A 25,366-nucleotide genomic window follows, 5' to 3' on the forward strand; every position below is an offset into this window, starting at 1 on the left:
CTCCCCAATATTGGTTTTCCTCTCAGCCTCACTTTGAATCCCCAAGAAGCTCAGTAGCCGCTCCAGGTGATAATCTTCTCCAGCTACATCCCTTCCCAATACTGGCTTGTGTTCAGGTGTTGTTACTGACCTTCCTGGGAGCCCTGGGACTAGATAATTACATTGAAATTCAGAAGCAGTATGCAATTTTTGGCACTGACGTCTTTAATTAAATTCAACAAGCGTTTATTGAGCACCTAGAGCATGTAAAGTACAGCTCCTTTAAATACATGTGGTCCTTAACAATTTAGCCTGTTTTACTCACTCAATTTGGATTAATGTTGATCCATCCTTGAGTTTTATGAAGAACAAATATTAAAATAAAAAACTGTTTGCACACTTCTTTGCAAATATGAACGTCTGATGTGAATTATTCTTGCTACAGTATTAGTATTAATTGCAATAACAAAACTACCGCTTCCCAGGCAGGCGGTAGAGAGCAGCCGTAAGGCCAACGGGAGTCAGACGGAAGAGGTCAGGGGAGGTGCCTGCAGCACGTCCGGCCCAGAAGGGGAGGAGCCTCGAGGAATGTACCCAAACCCCGCCCCCTATCCCTCCCTCTCCGTTGGTGCGGCGTAGGCGGTTACCATGGCGATGACGTCTAGAGGGCGGGGCGGGGCGGGGCTATGGAGAGGAGGAGGAAGATGGCGGGAGGGCGGCTCTGAGGAGACCTCGGCGGCGGCGGAGGAGGAGAGAAGCGCAGCGCCGTGCCGCGCCGGGGCCCATGTGGGGAGGAGTCGGAGTCGCTGTTGCCGCCGCCGCCGCCGCCGCCAGTAACTGCTGGACCGGAGTGGGAGTGAGGGGGAAACGGCAGGATGAAGTTCGCCGAGCACCTCTCCGCGCACATCACTCCCGAGTGGAGGAAGCAATACATCCAGTATGAGGTACCGGCAGCAGCTGGGGTGTGGGAGGACTCGGAGGGGCCACCATGTCTCCAGTGCAGACCTCCGCTGCCGCCTTCCGCTCCTGCTGCCTCCCCGCGCCTGGGCGGACTTTGACCTGGTGCCGCGGGGAGCCACTGCGGCATCCCCGCCGCGGCTGGCCCCCTCTGGGCCCCGCTGACCTTCCCCTCCCCCGCAGCCCCGCTGCCGCCGGGGTAACGGATATGCAGGCGGCGGGCCGGGAGGGAGGGCACAGCTCCGCCGGGGCTGGGGAATAGTGGTGGGAGGGCGAGCCGCAGGTGGGGGGGTCGGGGTGGGAGGGCAGCCCGGGGTCGCGGCCGTTCGGCGCTAATCCCCTCCGCCCCACTCACTCTGACCTCTCGTCCCCACCCTGGGCGAGCGCCCCCTCGCCAAGGTTAGGTTTTGTTTCTCTCTGCTCACCTCTCACCAAGGAATCTTCTCTTCCGAGATAAGCCCCTTTAGCGATTTTCTTCATTCCACGGAGCCCTTCCGCTTTTCCCCACTTGCCCACTGTTGACAAAGGCTTTGTAACAGGGTCGAAATTTGATTTAAATGTGTATTACGGATGCAGTGGTTACTGTATGCAAACGTATTGTAATCATCTGTTCGGTTTTGCTAATAAGACGGGGACAGCCTTTTTACTGATTGCATGAAGTATACAAAGTAATCACATCTCTGGTTTTGACTGTCCTGTTGTTTTGGAACGAAGTGAAGGAGGAAGAGGAAGAAGCGTAGAGAAGAGAATAACTAAATTTTTCAGATTTTCTTTTCTAAAATTTTTGTTAGCGAGGGAGAAAAGTACTGTATTGTAAACAATGTACTTTTAAGACATACCTGTGTGTTGTAGATATCATAGCCCCCTCCCTCCCCAGTTTCTGTTGGTAACGTCTCCTGGAGGGTATTCAATAGCTACTGATTAGGAACCTCACATTAATATAGGGAAAAGTACAGGTAATGAACCCGTGTATATTTTCAAAAGGCAAGATACCTGAAGAGCTTTAAGCACTGCAATAGGTTATTCTCAGTAGCTGGCCATTCAGCTCCTGGATAAAGAAAGACTTATCTGTAACCTCCAGGAATTCACATCTGTGTATGTGCGGGAACAAAGAGTGTAAAATCAATACGAACTCAAATATGTTAGCTACATTTTATGAATTAAAATATTTTAGCTCTCTAATTTCTATTTAAGTTCAGTGATAGGATGTTTAGGCAATAGCACAAGTTTATTTTTCATATAGCAGTTGTAATAATTGGGGAAGACAGGGAAAGAGATGTAGGTAAACAGAACCTTGAAGACTGTATAATAAATTCACCTTGTAATGTACAGTATTTGATTATTGCCAGAATTGAAACACCCAGAATTATTGACGCTTTCTTTCACTTCATTTTCTTATAGTGTTTTGTGGCTACATTTTGTAAGAATAAAATAAGGGACTAGCTTTTCAGCCTGTGGAGTTTCTGATTTATTGTTTCTAATAACATTCGGTCAGTTTTAAAACCTTGGCTAGAGTCCAGATGATGGTTTTTATTGAAAGGAGGGCATTGGTCTTTCATCTTGTAGTAGTAATTTTCAGCACCACTGCCAGTTCTTCAGAGAGGCATAGGAATAGCATGCTGAAGCAACATCTTCCACTTTTTATATAGTATGGAAGGCTCGATTTGGGCAAAAGTAATAGTGACTGGTTGTATGCTGTGATTAATTTTAAGTATTACAGCACTTAATGTTCATAGAATTGTATTAATTTGGAAGAGCTGGGGCTGGAAGGGGAAACATAAGATGTAGTTTGAAAATGCAATTACCTCTTGATTTGTAATGTCAGCTTTGTGGCTGGAGTAACCGCAGTAATTCTGGGACTCCTCATTCATATATTCCGTTTGGATACTAACCCCAGTTGGGTTGGTTACTCTAGGTTGGTTACAGAGGGACAAAATTCCCCAGCACATGTGTGACTGCCTTATCTTTCCTGGGGCAATTATAAGGAATTACAAAAATTCATTTATCGTGGATAATTGAAATTTTATTCTGCAGAGTCCCTACTACCTAACTCCTGTCCCAGATAAACTCATTGTTTGGTAGGCATAATTAAATAAGGGGCATTTTTCTTTGTGAATTGGAGCCATTAAAGGCATTTTTTATAGGGTTGGGGGTTGGTGTTGCTATATTGTTTCTCAAGAGCTGGTGCTGTTCCTTTGAAAATATTTAAAGAGGCATAAATAAGAGTTTTCAGAGTCTAGGCATTTTGGCAACTTAAAAACTTTGGGGAAAAATGACATCCTAAAAGATGTTAGCTATTGCTAGAGAAAGAATCTTCTTACAATGCAGTAACATGTAGTTTCTCATATATGAACATCATGCTCTTGAAACACTGTTAATGCAATAGACACTTGAATTTGTTTTTCAAGCACTAGTGGTGAAATTTTAGGGTATTACTCCTGATGTCTAGACTATGGTGCTTTCTAGAGCTGTGAACCATGATGAACTGTTCAGCTTCCTTGATTTTTATGTCATTTCACTACATTTAATATACACTAAATTATACTAGAAATAAGCAGAACATTAGATAGAAACTGAAAATTTTGTTTTACATCTATAATTATGTGTATTATTGTGTGTAGATGGCCACACAATAAATGCTAGTTATTATATATGTTAGCCATGAGACCCTGGGGACAATCTTTTTATCTTTCCAGGTCTCTTTCTTTTTCCATAAGATAAGAATATAGGGTTAGAGAGCTTTTCAAGGTTCATTGTGGTTCATAGGTTTTTGTTTGTTTAAGAGAGAGAGAGCATGCCAGTGGGGAGAGGGGCACAGGGAGAGGGGCAGGAAGAGGTAGAGACGGAGAAAATGAGAGAGAATCTTTAAAAATATTTTTTTAATGTTTTATTTATTTTTGAGAGAGAGAGCGAGAGCGAGCGTGTGAGCAGGGGAAGGTCAGAGAGAGAGGGAGACACAGACTCCGAAGACAGGCTCCATCCAGGCTCTGAGCTGTCAGCACAGAGCCCAACGCGGGCCTCAAACCCACGAATGTGAGATCATGACCTGAGCCAAAGTTGGACGCTTAACCGACTGAGCCACCCAGGCGCCCCAAAAGAGAATCTTAATAAACAGGTTCCACGCTTAGCATGGAGTCTGATGTGGGATCATGACCTGAACTGAAATCAAGAATTGGATGCTCAACTGACTGAGCCACCCAGGCACCCTGTTCGTAGGCTTTTTTGTTTAAGTTTATTTATTTATTTTGAGAGAGAGAGATGGTGTGTACGTGAGAGAGAGACAGAGACAGAGAGAGAGAGAGGGAGAGAATCCCAGGCAGGCTCCTTGCTGCCAGCACAGAGCCCAGTGTGGGGCTTGAACTCATGAACCATGAGATCATGACCTGAGTCAGGATCAAAGTCAGACCACCTAATCAACTGAGCCATTCAGGTACCCCCATAGTTTTTTATTGAACTTTTAATGGTGTTTGCTTTTTGGAATGTTAAAATTATTATTAATGTTATTTACTCATCAATACTCTAAAAATTATTAGAGTTTCTAATTCAGAAATAAATTGTGGAGTTCATAAACTCAATTTTCATAGGTAGAACAATAAAGCATAAAAGAGAGCAATAAGGAGAAACCATATAAAGAAAATCTATTTGATCCATTTGTGAGTAGCTTTTATAGAGAATAAACACAAATGAGCAGAGACCATCCCTGTTTCCAGTAATCTATTTGAGTGTAAATCTTGGCATAGAAAATAGAACATCAATAAATCTTTATAAGAGCACTTAAAAAAATTTAGAATCACTGATTGCAATTTTAGAGCTCTGTAATTGTTTAATCAAAATTAACAGACCAGTTTCAACCACATAGACTAGTATGACCATGTTAATATTTTACAGAATATTAGCAAAAGAAGGAAATATATTTGGTGCCTTAGGCTGCTGACTTGTGTTTTCATCCCTAGGGTCTTGTGCTGCTTTGGTTTCTCAGGAATTAGGAATAGTTTTTCCAGTGTATACTGTAGTTTAATAAGCTAAAATAATGAGGTATCTAAATTTCAGGATTTTAGAGTTTAAGGGGAATTTGAACACCATCTACCTCTTTGTTTTTTCAGATAAGGAAAAAAAGATCGAGAGTGGTTAAGTCATTTGTCCAGGATCACATATAGATAGTCCTTTGAGCATAGATGTGTAAGCACTGGGAATCAGGTCACCCTAGCTGTGTGACCCTGATGAAATTACTTCCTCTTTCTGGGCTTTAGGTTCTTTGTTTGTAAGGTGAGAGAGCTGGACTTAATGGTTTCTAAACTCACAGGGCTATATTTTCTGAGGACCCATCTAGCTTTACATTTCTGTTTTTTTTAATGGCTTAATTATATTTGACATATGAAGAAGATAGAACTTAAATTTAGGACTATTAATAGCATCTTTTTAAATTAAGGTTCTTTCAGAAAATTTTGATGAGATTTTAATCTGGGAATGGAAAGCTGACCCAATGAAACTTTTATTTAACTTAAATAAAAGGTGATAGTCATGGACTAATTTTTTTTGCAGGATTTGGAAAAGGAGAGATACATAAACTGTACATCCCTATTTTCAATTGTAAGGAAACATTGCCCTGACATTATTGTGATTTTCATTTAAAGAAGTATCCCATGAGAATGCTTGTGTTGCAGGCTTCAATTTCCCAAAGGTATTATGTTGATTAGTTAGGGTTAACTTGTCTTGCTAGAACTTGTTTGAAATTTCCAGTTTGGCCACCCGATGGGGCACAAACCACTTTTTCTTTCAGGCACTTCTGCAAATGAAAGTACAGTAGAGCATATTTAAGATGACACTTGTAAATGATTGTGTTCATAAGATGCCTGGCATTTACCATTGTTTCCTAAATGAGTGAATGAATGTTATATAAGAGAGGGACCTATTACTACTCTTTATTATATTTGTATAAATAAGTGTGTTAGGATGAGTATCCTGGAAAGATTATACTTGTCCATCCATCCCTGAAGGTTGGTTTTGGATCAGCTTTTGGGTGAAGGCCCAGATCATAAGAACCTAAGAATCTTCTTTGACCTGGGGTGACCATGGAAAATTAGTCCTGGCTTCAAATCCAGTCCTAATCTGGAAAGCATTTGAGAGACTGGTTGAGTTGTGCTGGCTAGGGGTTTTAAGTATATTTGCGTCACAGCCCCTGAAGGAGCGTACCCAAAACTCCCATGAAGTAAGAGAAGATAATATTAGAACTGTTAGTTATATTAGTTTTTATGTATAAGACAAAAAGAAATACAATTTTACTAATGTTTAATAAATGGATCAATTCGATGGCCTGGTTAGCAGATGTTCTGAGAAAAAGAGAAGGATTGCTAATAGCTTTCTTACTTGTGTGTTCACTTTCAGCAAATAGCATTATTCTAGTTTATGGGTGTGTAGAATTTACAGATATTACCTAGTTTTTACTAAACTAACTCTTATAAAATAGATAGGACTTAAAAAGACTCCTACAGGGGTGCCTGGGTGGCTCAGTCGGTTAAGCGTCTGAGTCTTGATTTTGGCTCAGGTCATGTTCTCCTGATTCATGAGTTCAAGCCCTGCATCCGGCTCTGCACTGAGAGCATGGAGCTTGCTTGGTATTCTCTTTCCCTCCCCCTTCTCTTTGCCCCTACCCTGCTTGCACTCTCTCTCTCTCTTAAAGTTAATAAATAAACTTAAAAAAGAAAAAGACTTCTGTAAAGAAGCCTCAACAATAATAAGACTAAAGCAAGCACATGTGAAGAAAAAAAATGGTAGAGCTGACAGTTGTACTTCTAGTACTAGCTTTTGGTTAGCCAGATTATAGAGGAAAACAGTCGTACTTCTAATAAATCTGACAAGAGGTTTGCCCCCAAAATTCAAAATAATTAAGATAATTCTTTGAAATAAGATTTTAAAAAAAATTTATTTGTTTATTTATTTGGAGAGCGAGCACGGGAGGGACAGAGAGAGAGGGAGAGAGAGAGAGAATCCCAAGCAGTCTTCGCACTATCAGTACGGAGCCTGATGTGGGGCTCAGTCTCACAAACCCTGAAATCATGACCTGAGCTGAAATCAAGAGTCTAACGCTTAACTGACTGAGCCACCCAGGCACACCTAAAAAAGATTTTACATCCACTCTCTGCCACAGTGAACTTCACCATAAACATATATTATGTGTTAAGAATATTCTGCCTTTGTGAAGTTTGTTTTTCAATTTATAGATTATAATTAAGCTTCACAATCAACTAATTTCTGAAGTTTAAACTAGACCTTTGAAATACTATATCACAAAATGTTGAACTTAGATTTTTAAAAATAATGAAGCTTTTCAGTTATGTTCTCTAAAAGTATTGTTATTGATAATCTCTTAGGGTAAAAATATTTTTGCACTATTTATAAACGAAAGATTAAAAACTATTTATCATTGTCTTATCTTTTAGAAACTATTTAGGGGTGCCTGGGTGGCTCAGTTGAGTGTTCAACCTCAGCTTAGGTCATGATCTTGCCATTCCTGAGCTCGAACCCCATGTCAGGCTCTTTGCTGACAGCTCAGAGCTTGGAGCTTGTTTTGGATTCTGTGTCTCCCTCTTTCTCTGCCTCTCCCCTGCTCGTGTTTGGTCTTTCTCTGTCTCAGAAACAAATAAATATTTAAAAAATGTTTTTAAAAAAGAAACTTTAAAAATTCTGTGTTTTATTATGTATACAGTTGTAGAAGGATATAATTTATCAATAAACAAACATATACTGGAGGAGGTACATAGTTAAGTTTTTGTTTTTGTTTTTGATAGGGATATGATATAAAAAAAAGGTTCGGAAGACTCTATTCAAGTTGTACAGCTTAACCAAAGCTGGTTTGTGGATTGTCTGGTATTGAACTAGCCTTTGCAATTGAGAGAGTGTCAAAATTCACTAGAGTTCTTACCCATTTGTATTTGCTTTTTCACATATTCCTCTTACCTAGTAAATGCTGAAAGAAGCCAAGTAGAGCTCATGAACAAATGCCTTAAATTATCCATTCATTCCAACAACTATTTATAGGGGTTCTCCTATTTGCTGTAGGTTGATAGATTTGTCCTGAAATTCTAGCTCTTTCATTAAAAATAGAAAAAATGGGGTGCCTGGGTGGCTCTGTTGTTAAGCATCTCACTCTTAATTTTGGCTCAGGTCACACACAATCTGATAGCTCATGAGACTGAGCTCAAAGTTAGGTTCTGTGCTGGCATTGTGGAGCCTGCTTGGGATTCTCTGTCTGCCTTTCTCTCTCAGCCCCCTCCCCCATAAATAAATTCTTTAAAGAATAGAAAAAAACAGTAGTAGTTTTTGTTTTTGTTTAATTTTTAAATGTTTATTTTTTGAGAGAGGGAGAGAGAGCACGCATGTGCACAAGTTGGGGAGGAGCAGAGAGAGAGGGAGACACAGAATCTGAAGCAGGCTCCAGTCTCTGAGCTGTCATGACTGCATAGAGCCTGATGTGGGGCTTGAACTCACAGACTATGAGATTATGACCTAGCCAAAGTCGGATGCTTAATTGACTGAGCCATGCAGGCACCTCTGGTTTTGGCTTTATATTTCAGTCAGTGTGGTGTTTCAGAATTAAAAATGGTATAGAAAGGAAAGATTGCAGATTGAGGACTTGGAAAATTGTTATAAATTTGGGTCACTTGTAAATGACATAGAAGATTTTCTCCTTAGCTTTTTGAACTTTTGAATGTTTTTTGTTATATACCTTTCCATCTAATTTGTTTCTAGGAACATATTTAGGTACCTATTTCATCCTGTCATCATGCAGGTGTGGCTATAAGGACTGATCTGAAAATTCTTAAAAAGATGTTCATTTATTAGAGGTCAGAGGAAAGTATAATTAACCAGCTGTAAACATAACTTACAACTTCATATGCTCTGTAACAAGAGGACAATATATTGATTAAGCAAATATAGTCTTCTCTTATTTATTGAGGGTGACCTGCCGTATTTACAAAGACTGTAGACTAAGAATGAGGAAATATAAGTCCTTAGACATCGTTGTGTCTATTCATAAATGATGAGAGAGCAAGAGATTGTTTTGAAGATTGAAGGGCTGAAATGTAATCATTCAGGAAAGTGGGAAGTTTTTAGATTATTGTGTGACTTACTTAGGCTAAATTGGTAAAGTTGCAGTTCAGAGTAATGCATGTGCTTTGTAGGCTTTTTCTGTATCTTAAAGCACTGGTTCTTAAACTTTTTGATCTTGGGACCACTTGAAACTCCTAAAAATTATAGAGGATTCCAGTGTCTACTGATATATGCTATATTAGAAATTAAAAGTGAGAAACACAGGAGTTTAACAAGCTCACCTTCTACTAGGAATATGTTTTCACACTTCATATAGCCTCTGGAAAACTCCACTGTTTACTTGTGGAAGAATGAGAATGAAAAGGACAAATGAAGTTTTGTAGTGTTATTAAAAAAAGAATTTGGATCTTTTGGGCTCCCTGAAAGGGTTTGTTTGTTTGTTTCTCTTTTTTTTTTTTTTTGTTGAGAGAGAAGGAGAACACGTGTGCAAGCATGTAAGCAGGGGAGGGGCAGAGAGAGAGAGAGAGAGAAAGAGAATCTTAAGCAGGCTCCACACCCAGTGCAGAGCTGATCTCACCAGTCTGAGATCATGACCTGAGTTGAAATCAAGAGTTGGACGCTTACCTGACCGAGCCATGCAGGCGCACCTCTTTTTTTTTTTTTTTTTTTAAGTTTTTCTAAGTTTATTTACTTAAGTAATCTCTATACCTAATATGGGACTCAAACTCACGACCCTAAGGCAAGAGTTGCATGGTCTTCTGAATGAGCCAGCCAGGCACCCCTTCCTGAAAGGGTTTGAGAGTTACCGCCTTAGAGCACAGGACTCCTTTCAGAAGATTCAAAGATGGGCTGAGAAAAAGTCCTCCAGTTTTAGGAAGCACACAGGGGACTAAGGGAATCTCTCGAATGAGAATTCTCAGGTATTCCCCCCACTGCAAAGGATGTTAAGGGGAAAAAAAGTTGGCTTCTTTGGGATTCCCAATTCCATTCTGTTTTCTTTGAATTGAATTAGTTGATGTGTGGTCAGCTTGTCGTTAAGGAGAATGGAATTGGCGTTTATCAAGCAGTTAGGAGCCCAGTGTCAGCTGCTTTACATGGGATAATCTCATTTAATCTTCACAATTTTACAAGATAGATAATTTATTATTTTCATTTTAGATTAATCAATTTGTTCATGGCTATATACCTAGCAAGTAGTAGAGCCAGAATTTGAATTTGAAATTGAATCTGTTGTACATTAGAGCTCATGCTTTTTAAAAAAATGTTATTTTAGAGAGAGAGAGAGAAGGACAAAGGGGGAGAGAGAGAGAGAGAGAGAGAGAGAATTTTAAGCATGGAGAGCCCGACGCGGGGCCCAATCCCATGATCCTGGGATCATGACCTGAGCCGAAATCAAGAGTGGGACACTCAACCAACTGAGCCACTCAGGTGCCCCTAGAGCTCTTGGTTTTATACAAGAATTGTAAGTAATAGCAGCTGTTATTTTTTGAGTGCTTACTGTGGTAAGTATTTTAAAAATATTTTCTCTTTATTAGCAAGCCATTTAAATAGCCATTCCTCTCTGTTTATAGGGGAAATTGAGTCTTAGAGCCATTGAGTAATTGATTATGTTGATACTGCTAATTGTAGGTAGCCTTCTTTTAATTCTTATTATGACCTTATGAAAAACAAATAAATTCTTTTATTTATACATATGTATGGTTTGGTGTGGTCTGACCTTTTCTTGAGCACCTGCTAAAATAATGGCTGGTCCGTTTTTAGTCCTAGGTCTCAGTCTGCATGGTTTGGAGGTAGTGGGGTGTGGTCTGGAGGTCAGAGTTAATTTATATTTTCTTCAAAATTATCAGTGTAACTGTTATTAGATAGACAGCTGGTAAATAGAGGACCTTATGAAGATGAGGCCATAAGAAAACGATAAAGTATTAGAGATAAGAGAAAGATGAAGTCGGCATAGCTGTTGTATGCTGCAGTTGTGGCATTTGGCTTCTAGATCATAGATCCTGGAATGTTAATTAGACCTGTAAGGAATTTCAGAGATTATTTAGCACAATTCCTTTTTTTTACTTAAATGGGAAATGAGGTTTAGAGAGGTTAAGTGATTCAAGGTTACATTACTTGGTTAGTGGCTGAGTTAACACAATTACTGTGATTCATTTTATTGCTTATTATTTTGTCTTATGTGCTGCTGTGTTCAGAATGCTTAGAGAACAAACTCTAAACCATACGGCATAGTTCATATTCCAGCTCCACAGTTTACTAGATGAGAGACCTCAGGCAAGTCACTTAACCTCTCTGTGCCTCAGTTTCCTCATCTGTAAAATAGGGATAATAATAGTAGTTACAGGTCTTTGGGAGGATTAAAGGAGTTAAAATATAGAAAGTGCTTAGAACAATGGCTGGCACATAGTAAGAGCTAGTTATTTGCTATAAAAACTATTTCTCCTGTAGAACTCAATGGTATTAGTGTTGTGTAAACTGAGCCTTAAAGCTTGTCACTCTGGGCTTGTCCAGTTCAGGTTTTCTTGGAAAATGGCTTTGTTGATTTTAGCTATTACTCCTATTATCTGTGATATTTATATCAATAATTAATGAGTTAATGTTAAACATTAATATTTATATTAAAAATTGTCCTTAACTTTTTTATATGTAGTAAGGAAACCATGCAGGAGCAGTCATGTGGTTTTGAAATAAATTCCCTGGTCACTTGTAAATTAGACATTATTTATTTAAGTTATAGACCCTGTCTGTATTTTTTTTTTAATTGAGGTGAAATTCACATGTGTATTCTTAAGTATGACCAAATAGCTTGAGTGAGTTGTTGGAGTTTTTAGTGGATATCTACTTTTAGTTCTTTTCAGTTTTCTAATGAAAATTTAATATCTAATACTAGAATTAGTTTTAGAGTTGAAAAAGACCTTCTCAGCCTCTGTTTTATAGATGAATAAATTGAGGGTTAGAGAGGCCAAGATTTTGTGGTCAGAGTCTTGAAACTAGCTGATAGGAGAGCCTAGGATAAGAATATTGGCTTCCTGCTCACTAATGCACATTGCTGAGTCATATCACTGCTGTATAAACTTAAAATTTTTTTGTTTTTAAATTTTTGAGAGAGAGAGAGAGCGCATGAGCAGGGGAGGGGCAGAGGGAAAGGGAGAGAGAATCTCAAGCAGGCTCTACACTGGAGGTAATCTAGGCAAATAGAATAATATTGAGCAAAGGCATAAATAGGTGGAAGTATCCAACCATATTAATGAAATCTGGGTTAGTGGATATGTTAGAGAACTAATGGAGTGAGGTTAGAAGGGTGGACTGGGAGGGATCAAGGGGTGAAGGGATGCGTACCTTGCTGAGTTTAAACACTTCATGGGTGTGAAACATCAAGGATTTTAAAGAAAAGGTTAGTGGAGAGAGATCAGTGCAAAGTGAGATGTGTAATTTAGATCTTGGAAGATGCATTGGAGAGAATAAGACCAAAGACAGGAAAAGCAAACAGTATAGCCAAAAATATTGAGGGCTTGAATCAGCAGCTTAATTAATCAATTTTAGTGTTTATTTTTCCCTATATTTTAATATCAAAATCAGGATATATATAATAATTAATGCTGTGTCATAGATTAATTTGCAGATACATTTTTCATCTTTAGAAGCGCATAAAACAATAGTGTATATTACTATTGGTGACATCTTAGATTTGATGACGTTTGATAGTAATCATATATATTTACTTAATGCTTACTGTGTATATGTCAGGCAGAGTAGTAGATACCTGTCAACAGTGAGCATCTGGCAGTGTCTATCATATTTAGCAATTTTTAAATTTTTTAAATTTTTGATTTTTTTTTTTTTTTGAGAGAGAGCGAGAGCGAGAGCAAGTGGCGTGGAATGGGCAGAGAGAGGGAGAGAGAATTCTAAGTGGGCTCTGTGCATGATGCATGATCTCATGACCTGAGCTGAAATCGAGTCAGATGCTTAACTGAGTGAGTCGCCCAGGCACCCCGAGCAACCTCTTTTTTAAATAACTGAAAGGGACCAAAAGGCCATGGGATCTATCTGGGATGTCATTAAAGGTTGAGAAAGAGATTCATAAGAGCATGGTTGAAGAATGAATGGAGAAAGTAAGAAAAGTTCATGTTTGTCCCCACAGAGCTCTAGAAATAAATTACTTTGATATCAATGTAGAGTTTTCTTATTCTTTTGTTTAGTCAGTGAATGGAGATTTAGCCCTTTTTTTAGTTTTGTGGAATAAACTCAAATGTGATCAGTGATAATGAAATTGAGATATATTCTCTCCCTTGTTTTTCAAATATTTTTATAATAGCAGGTCACAAAGGTGTTGATGAGCAGGTGAGTTACCACTTCTAATCAAGGAGTTCATACATCTTTTTTGTAAACATTTCTTTTTGAGTTGAATATATTTATTTGAAATATGAGTTTTGAAATAGAAGTACCTCAAAGTATACTGCCATTAGATATTTACTAGAAAATGTTTTCTCTAGAATTTTTTGGTCAGTATCATGGACTTTCAATAGTTCAGTTCTTGATAGATAGAGAAATTATAGGAAGTACATTGCTTTAGAGACCATTGAAATTGAAGTTATAATAACCCTGTAAGCTTGGGTAAGTCATTTAGGTTTTCTGTGTTACAGTATTCTCATTCTTAAATTGGACTTGATAATAATGCCTACTGAACTGACTTTATAATTGGAAAGCACTTAGGACGTGTATATGGTAAATAATAATACTGTGGGTAGTAAGTGTTGTATGTATATTTGCCATTATTACATATTTATCTCTAGTGGTTTGAAACTAACAGTTGAGGAGGGTCCTAGTTGACTTATTTATTCGTTTAATTTTTGTTTTTATCTATCTATCTATCTATCTATCTGTCATCTATCTATCTATCTATCTATCTATCTCTCTCTCTGTTTATTGAGGGGGAGGGGCAGGGGGAGAGGGAGTAAAAGAATATTAAGCAGGCTCCATGCCTAGTGCGGAGTCCCACATGGGGCTCAATCTTACAGCTATGGGATCATGACCTGAACCAAAATCAGGAGCCAGTCACTCAACGGACTGGGCCACCCACGTGCCCTCTGATTTATTTATTCTTGAGACAACTTGGGGAAGGGAATCAGTGAAAACTCTAATTGGGAAAAAACAACTTAGATATTATTCATTAAATTATTGGACAAATGGTAGATGAAAGAATTTCATCTTTTTAAAAAAGCCTGGTATTTCATAGAACATAAAGTTTTTGTTATTACTTGTTGATGATTTTTGCTGAAATAAAAAGATTAATTTAAACATTTTTGAAAGGTTTTTAGTTTTTGGGATAGAAGAAAAAGTGGGAAGAAACTTGGTATTTTTTTTTTCTTTCACTCTTTTGTTGTGAAGCCTTAGTATAATTGATTTATAAGCATACAGTGTCAGAGAAAAAAAATATTTTGGGGGAAGGAATGATCAAAGGCAATATTTTGAAATTCTCCCTTTTCTTTCATTTTAGAGGCAGTATTACTTAATATGGTGGGTTTTATGGAAGGAACACTTAATAAACCATTGTTTAACCAGCTTTAATGACAATGATTAAAATTTTTTAATGCTATGATATCAATGATTATTAATAATAATTTAATGCATATTTTTGAATCTGCTCTGTTAAACACAGAATATCCTATTAAAGTAACAACCTCCTTCCAAATGGTGTAATTTGCAAACATACACAATATTTTAGTAGTTGGAACATTTTGTTATCATTAATATTTGGAATTAAATAAAAATATCATTGGTAGAGATAAAGTAATACTATTAAACACTTTTTAATGCATCACTTTTTAGTGCTTAGCACAGTGATTTTTAATGTAGGTGCTTTAATATTTATGCATTTTATAGTGGGTAAAGGAGGGAAGAATTCAGTATAAAGTTTTAAACCTAAGGAAACTGATAGAGAATAGCTACCTTTGGGAATAGTAAACTCATGAAATTAGATCTTAAATATGCTTATTTCATGTGTGAAATATCTATGTGTTGAAAAAGACCTAGGATTTGAAAAATGGTATTAAGAGATAAGATTATTATAATTGAGATAGTAATTAAAGTATTCACTAAGAGATAGTATGTAAGGTAAAAAAAATAAAGACTCAAATAGAAGAAATCTTGGAAAAGTACATGGTCACAAAACTCGAGTTGTAGAGATAAATGGATTATTAGCAGTGATACATTCTGTAAACAGGTCAGTAAGAATGAGAATTAAGAATAGGCCTTGGAGGGGAGGCTGGGTGGCTCAGTCAGTTAAGTGTCTGACTTCAGCTCAGGTTATGATCTTGCGGTCTGTGAGTCTGAGAACCTACTCCAGGTCCAGAGCCTGGAGCCTACTTCAGATTGTGTGTCTCCCTCTCTCTCTGCCCCTCCCCTGCTCTGTGAATCCCTCTCCTTCTCTCCCTCTCTCAAAAAGAAATATTAAAAAAAAAAAAAGGCTTTGGATGTGACAATGGGAGCTTATTTGTGGATTCTGAATGTAAATTGTCTTTTGCAAACTATCTTCCAGGTTTCAAGAGGTTAAAGTCATTTAGACAACACGTATGTATGTACCATTTGAGAAATTTGGCTACTAATAGAGTGAGGAAAATAAGAACTTTGAGGAACAAGTAGGATAAAGCAAAAGGTTCTTTGTGTGGATTTATGAGATTGGTTCATATATGAAGGCAGTAGAGAAAGTAGCTTTAATTCTATCTAAATTACTGACTTAATTGCATTTTCCTCATTTATTGTCTGTGAGACCTTTACAAAGTGATTTATCTGAACTTCAGTTTTCTTGTGTGTAAAATGAGGATAATACTTAATTTTCAAGTTATTATGAAAATATATGTAGTAATATATGAAAGTGCCAACAAGGGCCTGATCTATAGAAGATACTCTTCAGTAAAGTATAGCTGTTAATTTCTATCATTAAAAATAAGCCTCTGAAGTAACGTTTACTCATTTATTCAATAGACATTTTAGGGTGTTAGTACTTAATCTAAGAAGACTCTCTTTCAATGTCTTGAAATTTCTTGGAAATGAAATGATAGTAGCTGGGCTTGTAGAATCCATTGCTGAGCCAGGGTGGCTCAGTTGGTTAGTTGTCCACTCTTGATGTCAGTCAGGTCATAATCTCAGGGTTTGTGAGATTGAACCCCACATGGGGCTCTGTGCTGACAGCATGGAGCCTGCTTGGGATTCTCTCTCTCCCTCTCTCTGCTTCTCCCTCCACTTGCCTTTTCTCTCCTTCTCTCTCAAAATAAATAAACTGAAAAGTAAAAAAGAATTCATTGCCTGAGAAACTACCTTTTAACAAAATGAATTACTGTATTTCATAGTCTAGGATGCACACTCCCTTGTTTCACATTCCAGCACCTTTGAAATCGGGATTCATTTTACAGATGTCATAGTTTAATTGGTAATGCTTTTCTTTCTTAATGATTCATAAAATAATGGTGTGCTTTAACAATTGATGGTGTCTTAGACTCCATGAAATATGGTAGTATTTCATTAAGTACAAAAATTTTGATTAGTAGTATTTTTTGTTGGAAATGTTATTCAGCCTGCAGAAGATACCCAATTTATTAAGGTTTTGTGATATTGAAATTGGAGCTGTGAAGTGGTCTGAGACCCATAGATTAGAAACCATTTTTGGGCTGTCTAGCTGGCTCACTTGGAACACCACGCTACTCTTAATTTTGGGGTCGTAAGTTCGAGCCCCACATTGGGTGTTGAGATTACTTAAAAAAAATTTTTTTTAATAATTTTTATAGACGTCAGAGACAGTATTGCAGTGCTGCAGAGCTTTTGGATTCCTTTTTGTTTTTGTTCAGTTAAACTGGCAAACTGTTACTAAGAGCAAAGTGAGAATTTTATGTTGTGAAAACTATTATTTTTGGGCAGAAAGCTAACATGTTTTACCAACCTATGTAAAACTTACATGTTTAAGAGCTGGAAGCCAAAAGCATTAAGAGCTTTTCATCTAGTAAATGAAAATGGTTTGAATTTTGTGTAGAGATAAAAGATAATGAAAATTGAGAAAACTAAGGAAGGACTTTGCATTTTGATAGTTCGTGAAACCAGAACTGCTATAAAAGAGTTCAATAAAAATAATAGCTAACACTTAACAGAATTAACTGATGTGCTGATTCAGATATTTAGGTTTTGTGTTACAAACTCTGTGAAATGTACCAGTATATTTTAAATTTGTACTGCGCTAGATGCTGTGGCCTATAAAAACTGAGGTGAGGTTGTTCTCTGCTCTCAGAATTTACAGCTGTTACCACAATAAATGTAAGAATAAGCCATATAGTTTTAATTAGTTAGAAGAGAGCTTTTGTTATCAGCCTTATTTTATCATCAGAATAGTATCCTTAGACAAGAAAGATGCTGATTTATTCTGTCAGACCTGGTTCAGCTTGGAAATGTGGCTGTATGACTTCTCAAGGGCATTCAGTGTAAGTTAAATTACAATGTTGGTGGCTTTGATATATGGGAATGCAGTTTTACTTATTATTGCTAAATAAATCAGTTACTTGAAATTGTCATAATTTTTCTTTCCATTATTTTGTATATGTATAGGGGTAAGAATCTTAGCTACTTTGATCAAGATGAACAGAAGATGTTGGTATGATCTAATAACGTGTATGTTGTGTGATATAAAATTGTTTTTCAAATCTACCTCATGTATTAATTATCTATTAATTAACAGATAATTATATACAAAATCACCCCAAAACTTAGTAGCTTAAAACAATTATAAACATTTATCTCATGCTGTTTCTGTGTGTCGGGAGTTTGGAAGCAGCTTAACTGGGTTGTTCTGGCTCAGGGTATTGTGTGAAGTTGCAGTCAAGATGTCAGCTGGGGTTGCAGTCATCTCAAGGCTTGACTGGGGCTGAGGGTCTAATTCGAGGATAGCTCACTTTGACGGTTTGCAGATTTGTGCTTTTTTTCAGAAGGCCTCAGTTCTTTACCACTCAGAACTCACCATAGGGCTGCTTCCCTTTTTTTTTTTTCTTCTTCTTCTTTTTTTTTTTTTAAGGCTGGCTTCCCCCAAAGTGGGTAATCCAAGAGAGAGTAAAAGGAGAACCACGGTGTCTTTTAGGACTTAGTCTTGGAAACAGTATTCTGTCATTTATGCAATATTCTATTGGTTATATAGGTCAGCTCTATTTTGTATGGGAAGGGTTGCACAGGAACATTACTACTAGGAGGCAGGAATTTTTAGAAGGAATCATCTCAGAGGTTAGGTCCCACACCTCATATAAAAATCTAATGGTAGGAAAGTTTTGGAAATAAAAGAATATCAGAAAATTGAGTTGCCAAAATTAGAAGTAAATCTTAGAAAGTAAGTTTTCATTTGAAATAGTGGGCTATGTGTCTTTTTCTCAAGCATGGATTATAGAAGGTACAAAACTTGGGCGGGATACTTTAGTAACCTGAGTTTCACATCTTCAGTGGTAAATGAGAATCACATATTCATTAAGGTGTTAAAGCTCTGTGTTTAATAAAGTTAGAGTTAAAGCAGTGTATTTAAAAAATTCAAAATGATGCTTGATAGTAGGCATTCAGCAAGTGTAACTATGATTGCTTTTATTATTGATCAATATTTGTGGCTATCATTTCCTCAGCTCTCATGTATACTCAACCCAATGTAATCTAGCTCCTGCCCCATCACTCTTGTGAAACCATTGATTGATGGTCACAGGTTAGATCCTGATCCTCAGATCTAATAACCTCTTCTTAGTCTCTTTCTTTTTGATCTCTAAGCAGCTTTTTATTTTTTTTCCTTTAAAGATTACATATGGATAGTTTCAGTTATAGGTTCTAAAGTAGAAAGAGTGTAGGCATTCCAATGTTAGCTATTTTTCTTTATAATTCAGTTGCAACATTCCAATTAGATAGGTAGATGGATAGATAACATTCCAGTTAGACAGAAGAGATATCTATATTCATCATCCAGCTCAAGATACAGAAAAATTATTCCTTCCTTGTTATTTTACTTAGCTCACATGTTTCAGTTTTCTTTTTAAATTATTTTTCAACTTTATTGAGGCATAATTGACATAACACTGTAATTTTAAGGTGTATAACATATTGATTTAATACATCGATATATTGTAAAATGATTACTACCATAGCATTAGCTAACACCTCTATCCCATCACATAATTACCATTTCTTTTTTGTGGTGAGAACATTTAAGGTGTATTCTCTTCACAACTTTCAAGTATACAATAAAGTGTTATTAGCTATAATCACCATGCTGTACATTTAAATTTATATGCTGTAAATTAATCTTATAACTGGTAGTTTGTACCCTTTAACTAATATCCCCTCCACCCCACCCCCCTGCCTTTTCATAACCACTACTCTATCCTCTGTTTCTCTGAGCTTGGCTTTTAAAATTCCGCATGTAAGTGGTATTATACGGTATTTCACTTATCATAATGCCCTCAAGAGTTATCCAAGTTGTTGCAAATGGCAGGATTTCCTTCTTTATCATGGCTGAGTAATATTCCATTGTATATGTATATACCACATATGTTTTATCCATTCATCTGTTAACCCTTAGGTTGTCTCCATGTCTTAGATAATGTGAATAGATGCTGTACCGAACACAGGGACGCAGATATCTCTTTGGTGTACAACATAGTGACTTGACAACTCTTACACATTAAGTCATGCTCACCACAAGTGTATCTACAATCTGTCACCATATAGCACTGTTATAATCCCATTGACTAATATCTCTTCCTTCCTGAAATGCTCCTTTAATTTTTGTGGCACTGTGTTTATATATCTGACTTTTTTCTCATTGTCTTATCTGCTGCTTTGTATTCCAAAAGATTATGTCCTTGGCCCACTTTTCACTTTCTGAGAAATTATATTTACCTACAGTTTAGGCAGTCCTTTTTTATTTTAAGTAGGCTCCATGCCTGGGGGGGCTCAGACTCATGACCAAGAGTAGCACACTCTACCCCTACCGACTGAGCCAGCCAGGCGCCCTAAGCTTAGGCAGTTTCTTGTCACCTTTATATAGGTGATTCACAGTTCTTAACCACTAGCTCTGACCTGTCTTTTAAATTGCATATCTCCAAGGCGCCTGGGTGGCTCAGTCAGTTAAGCTTCTGGCTCTTGATTTTGGCTCAGGTTATGATCTCAGGGTATGTGGGATCAAGACCCTTGTCAGGGTCTGTGCTGACAGTTTGGAGCCTGCTTGGGATTCTCTCTCTCCTCTTTCTCTCTACCCTTTCCCCACTTGCACGCTCTCTCTCTCAAAACAAATAAATAAACATTAAAAAATAAATTGTAGATCCCTATTTTCATCTGTATACTAACTATCTCAGTTTTTTTGTAGATACCAAAGTGGTTTATTATCCAATCTCCTCTCTGTTTTTGCTCAAGTTTTTTCTTTGGTGTTTTTCCAGGTCAGTCAGTAGTGTCACTAATCATCCTTCTTTTCACCTGGGCTCAAAGTCTTGGAAATCTTGAATTCCCTTAGTTCATGTTTAGTTGTTTGTCTAATCTTTCTTTTTTCTTCTTGGTTTTTGCTTCTTGGTGTCCTCCTCTTTCCCATATTTCACCCCCCCCAATTGCTACTTCCTTAAACTTTCAATATACTTTCTCATTTTTTCTTAAGTAACATATTGTGTTATAATTTATTTGTGTGACTCCTTGTTTGAGTCATCATTATTTTCTTTAGAGCCTGGCATAATGTACAGAGTAGAAATCCAATAATCATTGAATGAGTAAAGTTTGATAACTCCCTTAATGATTATTAATAATCTATAAATATGGTGCACTCTTTTATACAAGTACAAGCAAGGTGGCTAATGCACTGACTTTACAGTCATGTGGGGACCAAGTGACACAGATAATTAAAACATAAGATGGAAATATTAAGTGCTATAAATGGTTTCAAATAGAGTACTCCAGGATTTCAGAGGAGAGAGTGATGATTTCCAGCTGGAGAAATCAGGACAATGCATAAAAGAGGTTAAATTCGATCTAGACCTTGAAAAATGGTTAAGATTTGGAAGTTAGATTTAGAAGATGTGGGTAAGGTAAAGGATCCTAGTAGAGACAATAGTTGTAAACAAAGGCAAAGATGGAAGAAGTAATGAGGTTCCTAAAATGAGTAATAAATAACTCATTTTGGCTTTAGGGTCAGGTTGTGAAAGTGAAAGTGATTTTCTTCAGTTTGGAATATAAGCCTAGAAAGATAGTTTGAACCATTCTGGGTGCCTTAGAGGCCAGCAGAGGATTATGGACTTTATTTTGTCGCCATTGGGAAATCCTTGTAGGTTTTTAAGCAGGAGAATCAGATTGGTACTTTGGGAAGATTGATAAAGCAGCATTTTGTAAGATGTTTTAGAGAGATGAAAATCTATACGTTAGTAAACCAGTTCAGAGTTCACTGAAATAGAGTAGGTAAAAGGATAGGAGAGAATTTATGTAAATGAGGTTATTGGTAGCAATATTGGATGAACCAGATCATTAAACTCATGGTTGGAAAGAAGGAGAATATAAGAATGTTAACTCTACTAGGACAGAGATTTTTATTTTACTCGTGATGTATTCCAAGTGTCTAGAGCAGTGCCTCGCACATAGCAAATACCCAATAAATATTTGTTGAATGGGTGATAACTGAGATTGTGAATCTCTGTGATTTGGATACTGGCAATGACATTGAAAGAAATGCAGAACATGAGAAGAGCATGTTTTAGGAAGAAATGAATTGAATTTTGGGCATTCTGCATTTGTGTTAGCAGACATGTGGCTGAGGATACAGATTTGGAAGATATTCACATAGAAAAGTAAAAGGTCAGTGAATATCAGAATATATTAGTGTAGTAATTTATAAATGTGAATATTCCAGATTAGTTCTTCCTATTATATATATTTTATACATTTAATAATTTCATTTATAATTTAATGTAATAACTTCTGCATATTGAATTGCCTTTTGCTGATGGGATGCTTTTAAAATCCATGAAAATTATGAGTCATGCATAATCCTAATATATTGTAGATATTGGATTAAGTATGTACAAAAATACATTAATTTTAAACTTTAATATATTAGATTATAAGATTGTGTAAGAGTTTTTATTATTTTTTATCAGCAAAAACAGAGTTAGATTAGTTTATTTTTATTTGGGGATAGAAATGAAGATTCTTTAGATGGTGATTCTTTGCATAGGACACATGAGAATGCTGGATGCCCTCTTGGGGTATATAATCTGGTTTACAGAACTGTCCTTAACACATTAGTATCATGAAAACATGGCTGATTTCTAGATGATGAGACAAAGAAACCATGTCATATGTAACTGACTTGCACATTACTCACAGACTACCTGGGATTTCTGGTGAAAAAAATTAAAAAGGATATGTGAAAAGAGGAAGTAGAAACTGAAAAAGAAGTAATTGGAGAATATTTCTGGGGTGCTGTAGATCAGCTTATGATGTTCATGTTTGTTTGTTTGTTTTTAAAGTAGGCTTCACACCCAGCACAGAGCCCAACATGGGGCTTGAACTCACCACCGAGATCAAGACCTGAGCTGAGATCAAGAATCTGATGCTTAACTGACTGGGCCAACTGGGCGCCTGTCATGATATATATATTTTGAAGAATACATCAAAATTTTGTTATTCAGGAGTTCCAGTTAGAAGAATTTTCCAATTAAAAAAAAGTCTGATGTAAATTTTATTTAATTATTAAACACTGTTAAGAGGATTATGACTGTTTTAATGGTTTATAACAAATATCCCATTCCCTTCCTCTTTTAAATGCCTTTGTTTATTGCTTATTAATCAATAGTTAAATTCCAATGTGCTGACTTTGAGTGAATATTGAAGCCAATGAGAGCAACATAGGTTATTTAATTGATGGTGGTGATAATATTTATATATGAGGCTAATGGTGAGTTGATAGAAAGTGGGAATTTTTCTAGCCTCTGATCTTAGTTTGTGGAAAGGCCTGTAAGATGGCCTGTGCTTTGGAAAGGAGATTAATGATGATATACTATGGTTATTAAAAATTAACAATGTAAGAAATTTGTATTGACAGTATTATTGAACATACATGTTAGGTTTGAACTAAACCCTATTTTGTGCAAAAGATATATATCTTATAGAAAGTTTAATATAATTAGAGACCTTGTTTAAAGTTATGCAAACTGGGATTTGCATGTATTTTCTTAGGAGTCTATAGGTTTCCTGTGAGAGTTAAAAATATAGTATGTTTATGACTGGTTTTCTGAAAATATAATAGCATATTCTAGATCATCTAGATCACCATCTTATAAACTGGCAAATGCCAGGAGATTGCAGTGCGTATGTTTATGCTTGTTTGATCATGTTGGCTCCAGGTAGCACTCTACTACTACTGTCGGACTGAGGCCTATCTAATCATAAATGATGTATTCATGTCCAAATAGATGGCCAAATGATGCTACATCCCACTGTGTGATGTAAGTTTTGTGGTAGTTCACAATGGATTAGCTAACTTTGAGTATCTTTATGTTCTAAGTATTTTTCATGTATAATCATGAATTATACTTAATATAAGGATTTGTGTTTTAAGAAGAGTTTTTAATTCTCATAATAGACCTGTGAGGTATATGAGATCACTTGTTTTATAGATGAGGATACTGATATACAGAGAAGTTAATTTTCCTGAAGTCACATAGCTATTAAGTGGTAGAGTTGGTTTTCATACACATTGTCTGACTCCATAGCTCCTAGCCACTGTATTAATGCTGCCTCATAGTAGAGGTACTAGGAGAATTGTATCACATCTGATAGTCATATGGGCATTCCAAATTCAGAAGAACAAGTATAATGACAGCATTGTATTCATGTTACCAGTTGAGATTTTGTTTCAGCAAACATCTTTTTTCCTGTCACATTAATATTGTTGGTTGAATAGTATTGGTTTTGTAGTTGTGTTTGGATTTAATTTGTAAGCTACACTGTTAATGAGTTGTTATAAACGCTAACAGAGTTTTGTTTTAGTATGTTTCAGTATCCTAACAAAAATAATTTAACAAATTACTTTAGAGATGCTGATATAAAAGATTGTTTTGAATCTTTTGGAAATAAAAGAAATCTCTTGTAATGCACATGAATGTGTATTTATTTTATTATACAAATTCAGAGTTTTATTTAAAGTACTGGATTTCTTTAAAGTAAAACAGCATAAATCTAGGAAATTCTTTGAATATATTATTTTGTATAGTTGGATGTACTGCTCCTAACCTAGGCAAGTGCTTTCATATTGTAGACAACAATCTATGGGTATAATTTAGACATTACTTCGTAGGCTCTTGTCCCCTCGCAGTTTCTAATTGGAGCTGTTCTCTTGTCACAGGAATAAAATGGTATCCTGTTTATGGAGTTCTCTAGAGACTTATTACAATAAACAACTTAGAGGGTCTCTTATTTAGAGGAAACCTGAAGTAAGAAGCAAAAATAATTGTCCCTGATTTTACTCAGAGTTGTTTTGATTGAAATGAAATTGTGATTCAGGTTTACAATCAAAATGAAGGCTATCATAATTTTTCTCTTTATAAAATTTTAATCATCTTTTAAAAATTTAATTTGATAAGCTTTCCTTTTGCAAATATAATTCATTTTCATTATATGTCACTAAGGTACTACTTAGTGTGAATTCTCAGTGTGCTTTGTTCATATTTAAAGTAATTTTCTCCAAAGAAGAAACACTTTTGAATTCAAGAACTATTTATTGAGCTTCTATTGTATAGAGGCCACTCTGCTAGTCATTAATGGTTTATTTGGTTCCAGATAGCATCATTTAATTTTGGTATACATGCCTATTATACTCCAGAAGTAGAAAAACTTCATTCAGATATTTGAGTTTCTGGTATAACCTGCTGTTATGATAGATTTATTTCCATAAGAATTCTCTGGCTGAGTGTGTGTTCCTTACATTCTTCTATCTAGGGAGTTACTTTGCTGTAAGCAATCTATTAATTTACTTTCTTAAAATATCTGATGGAAGACTGTAACCTAACCAGCATTCTACACTTGTGTAGAACTTTAATATAAAATTCTATTCCAAACTGACGTAAATAATTTTTGATGGGTGATAAAATCATCTAGACTAACTTCTCTTTTTAGGCTAGAAGTTAGTGGTTCCTGAGACATCTGAAATTGTAAAGAATATAATGAGTTTATATATATTTTTCTTAAAAGAAATTCTATACCTTTGTCGTACTCACTTAGGGCTTTTGTACACAAATAAATTTAAGGATTAGTGGTCAGTAAAGATGAGGCTGAGCTTCAAATGTAATTTTAGAAAAGTTGCGGCCCTGTAATGAAGGTTTTGTAAAAAAAA

General features: G+C 36.4%; 1 protein-coding gene across 1 annotated transcript in view; it reads left to right on the plus strand.

Annotated features, from left to right (window-relative positions):
- Nucleotides 1-691: 691 nt before the first annotated feature.
- XPR1 (xenotropic and polytropic retrovirus receptor 1) overlaps nt 692-25,366 on the plus strand; it is a 206,754-nt gene continuing 182,079 nt past the window's right edge. Inside the window, exon 1 of the mRNA XM_039249309.1 lies at nt 692-923. Coding sequence (XP_039105240.1) covers nt 855-923 — 69 coding nt within the window. The 5' untranslated portion in view covers nt 692-854. The remainder of the gene's footprint in view (nt 924-25,366) is intronic.

This window comes from Hyaena hyaena, unplaced genomic scaffold (genome assembly GCF_003009895.1).
Source record: "Hyaena hyaena isolate Hyena2069 unplaced genomic scaffold, ASM300989v1 scaffold_337, whole genome shotgun sequence".
In the NCBI taxonomy this organism is placed as follows: Eukaryota; Metazoa; Chordata; class Mammalia; order Carnivora; family Hyaenidae; genus Hyaena; species Hyaena hyaena.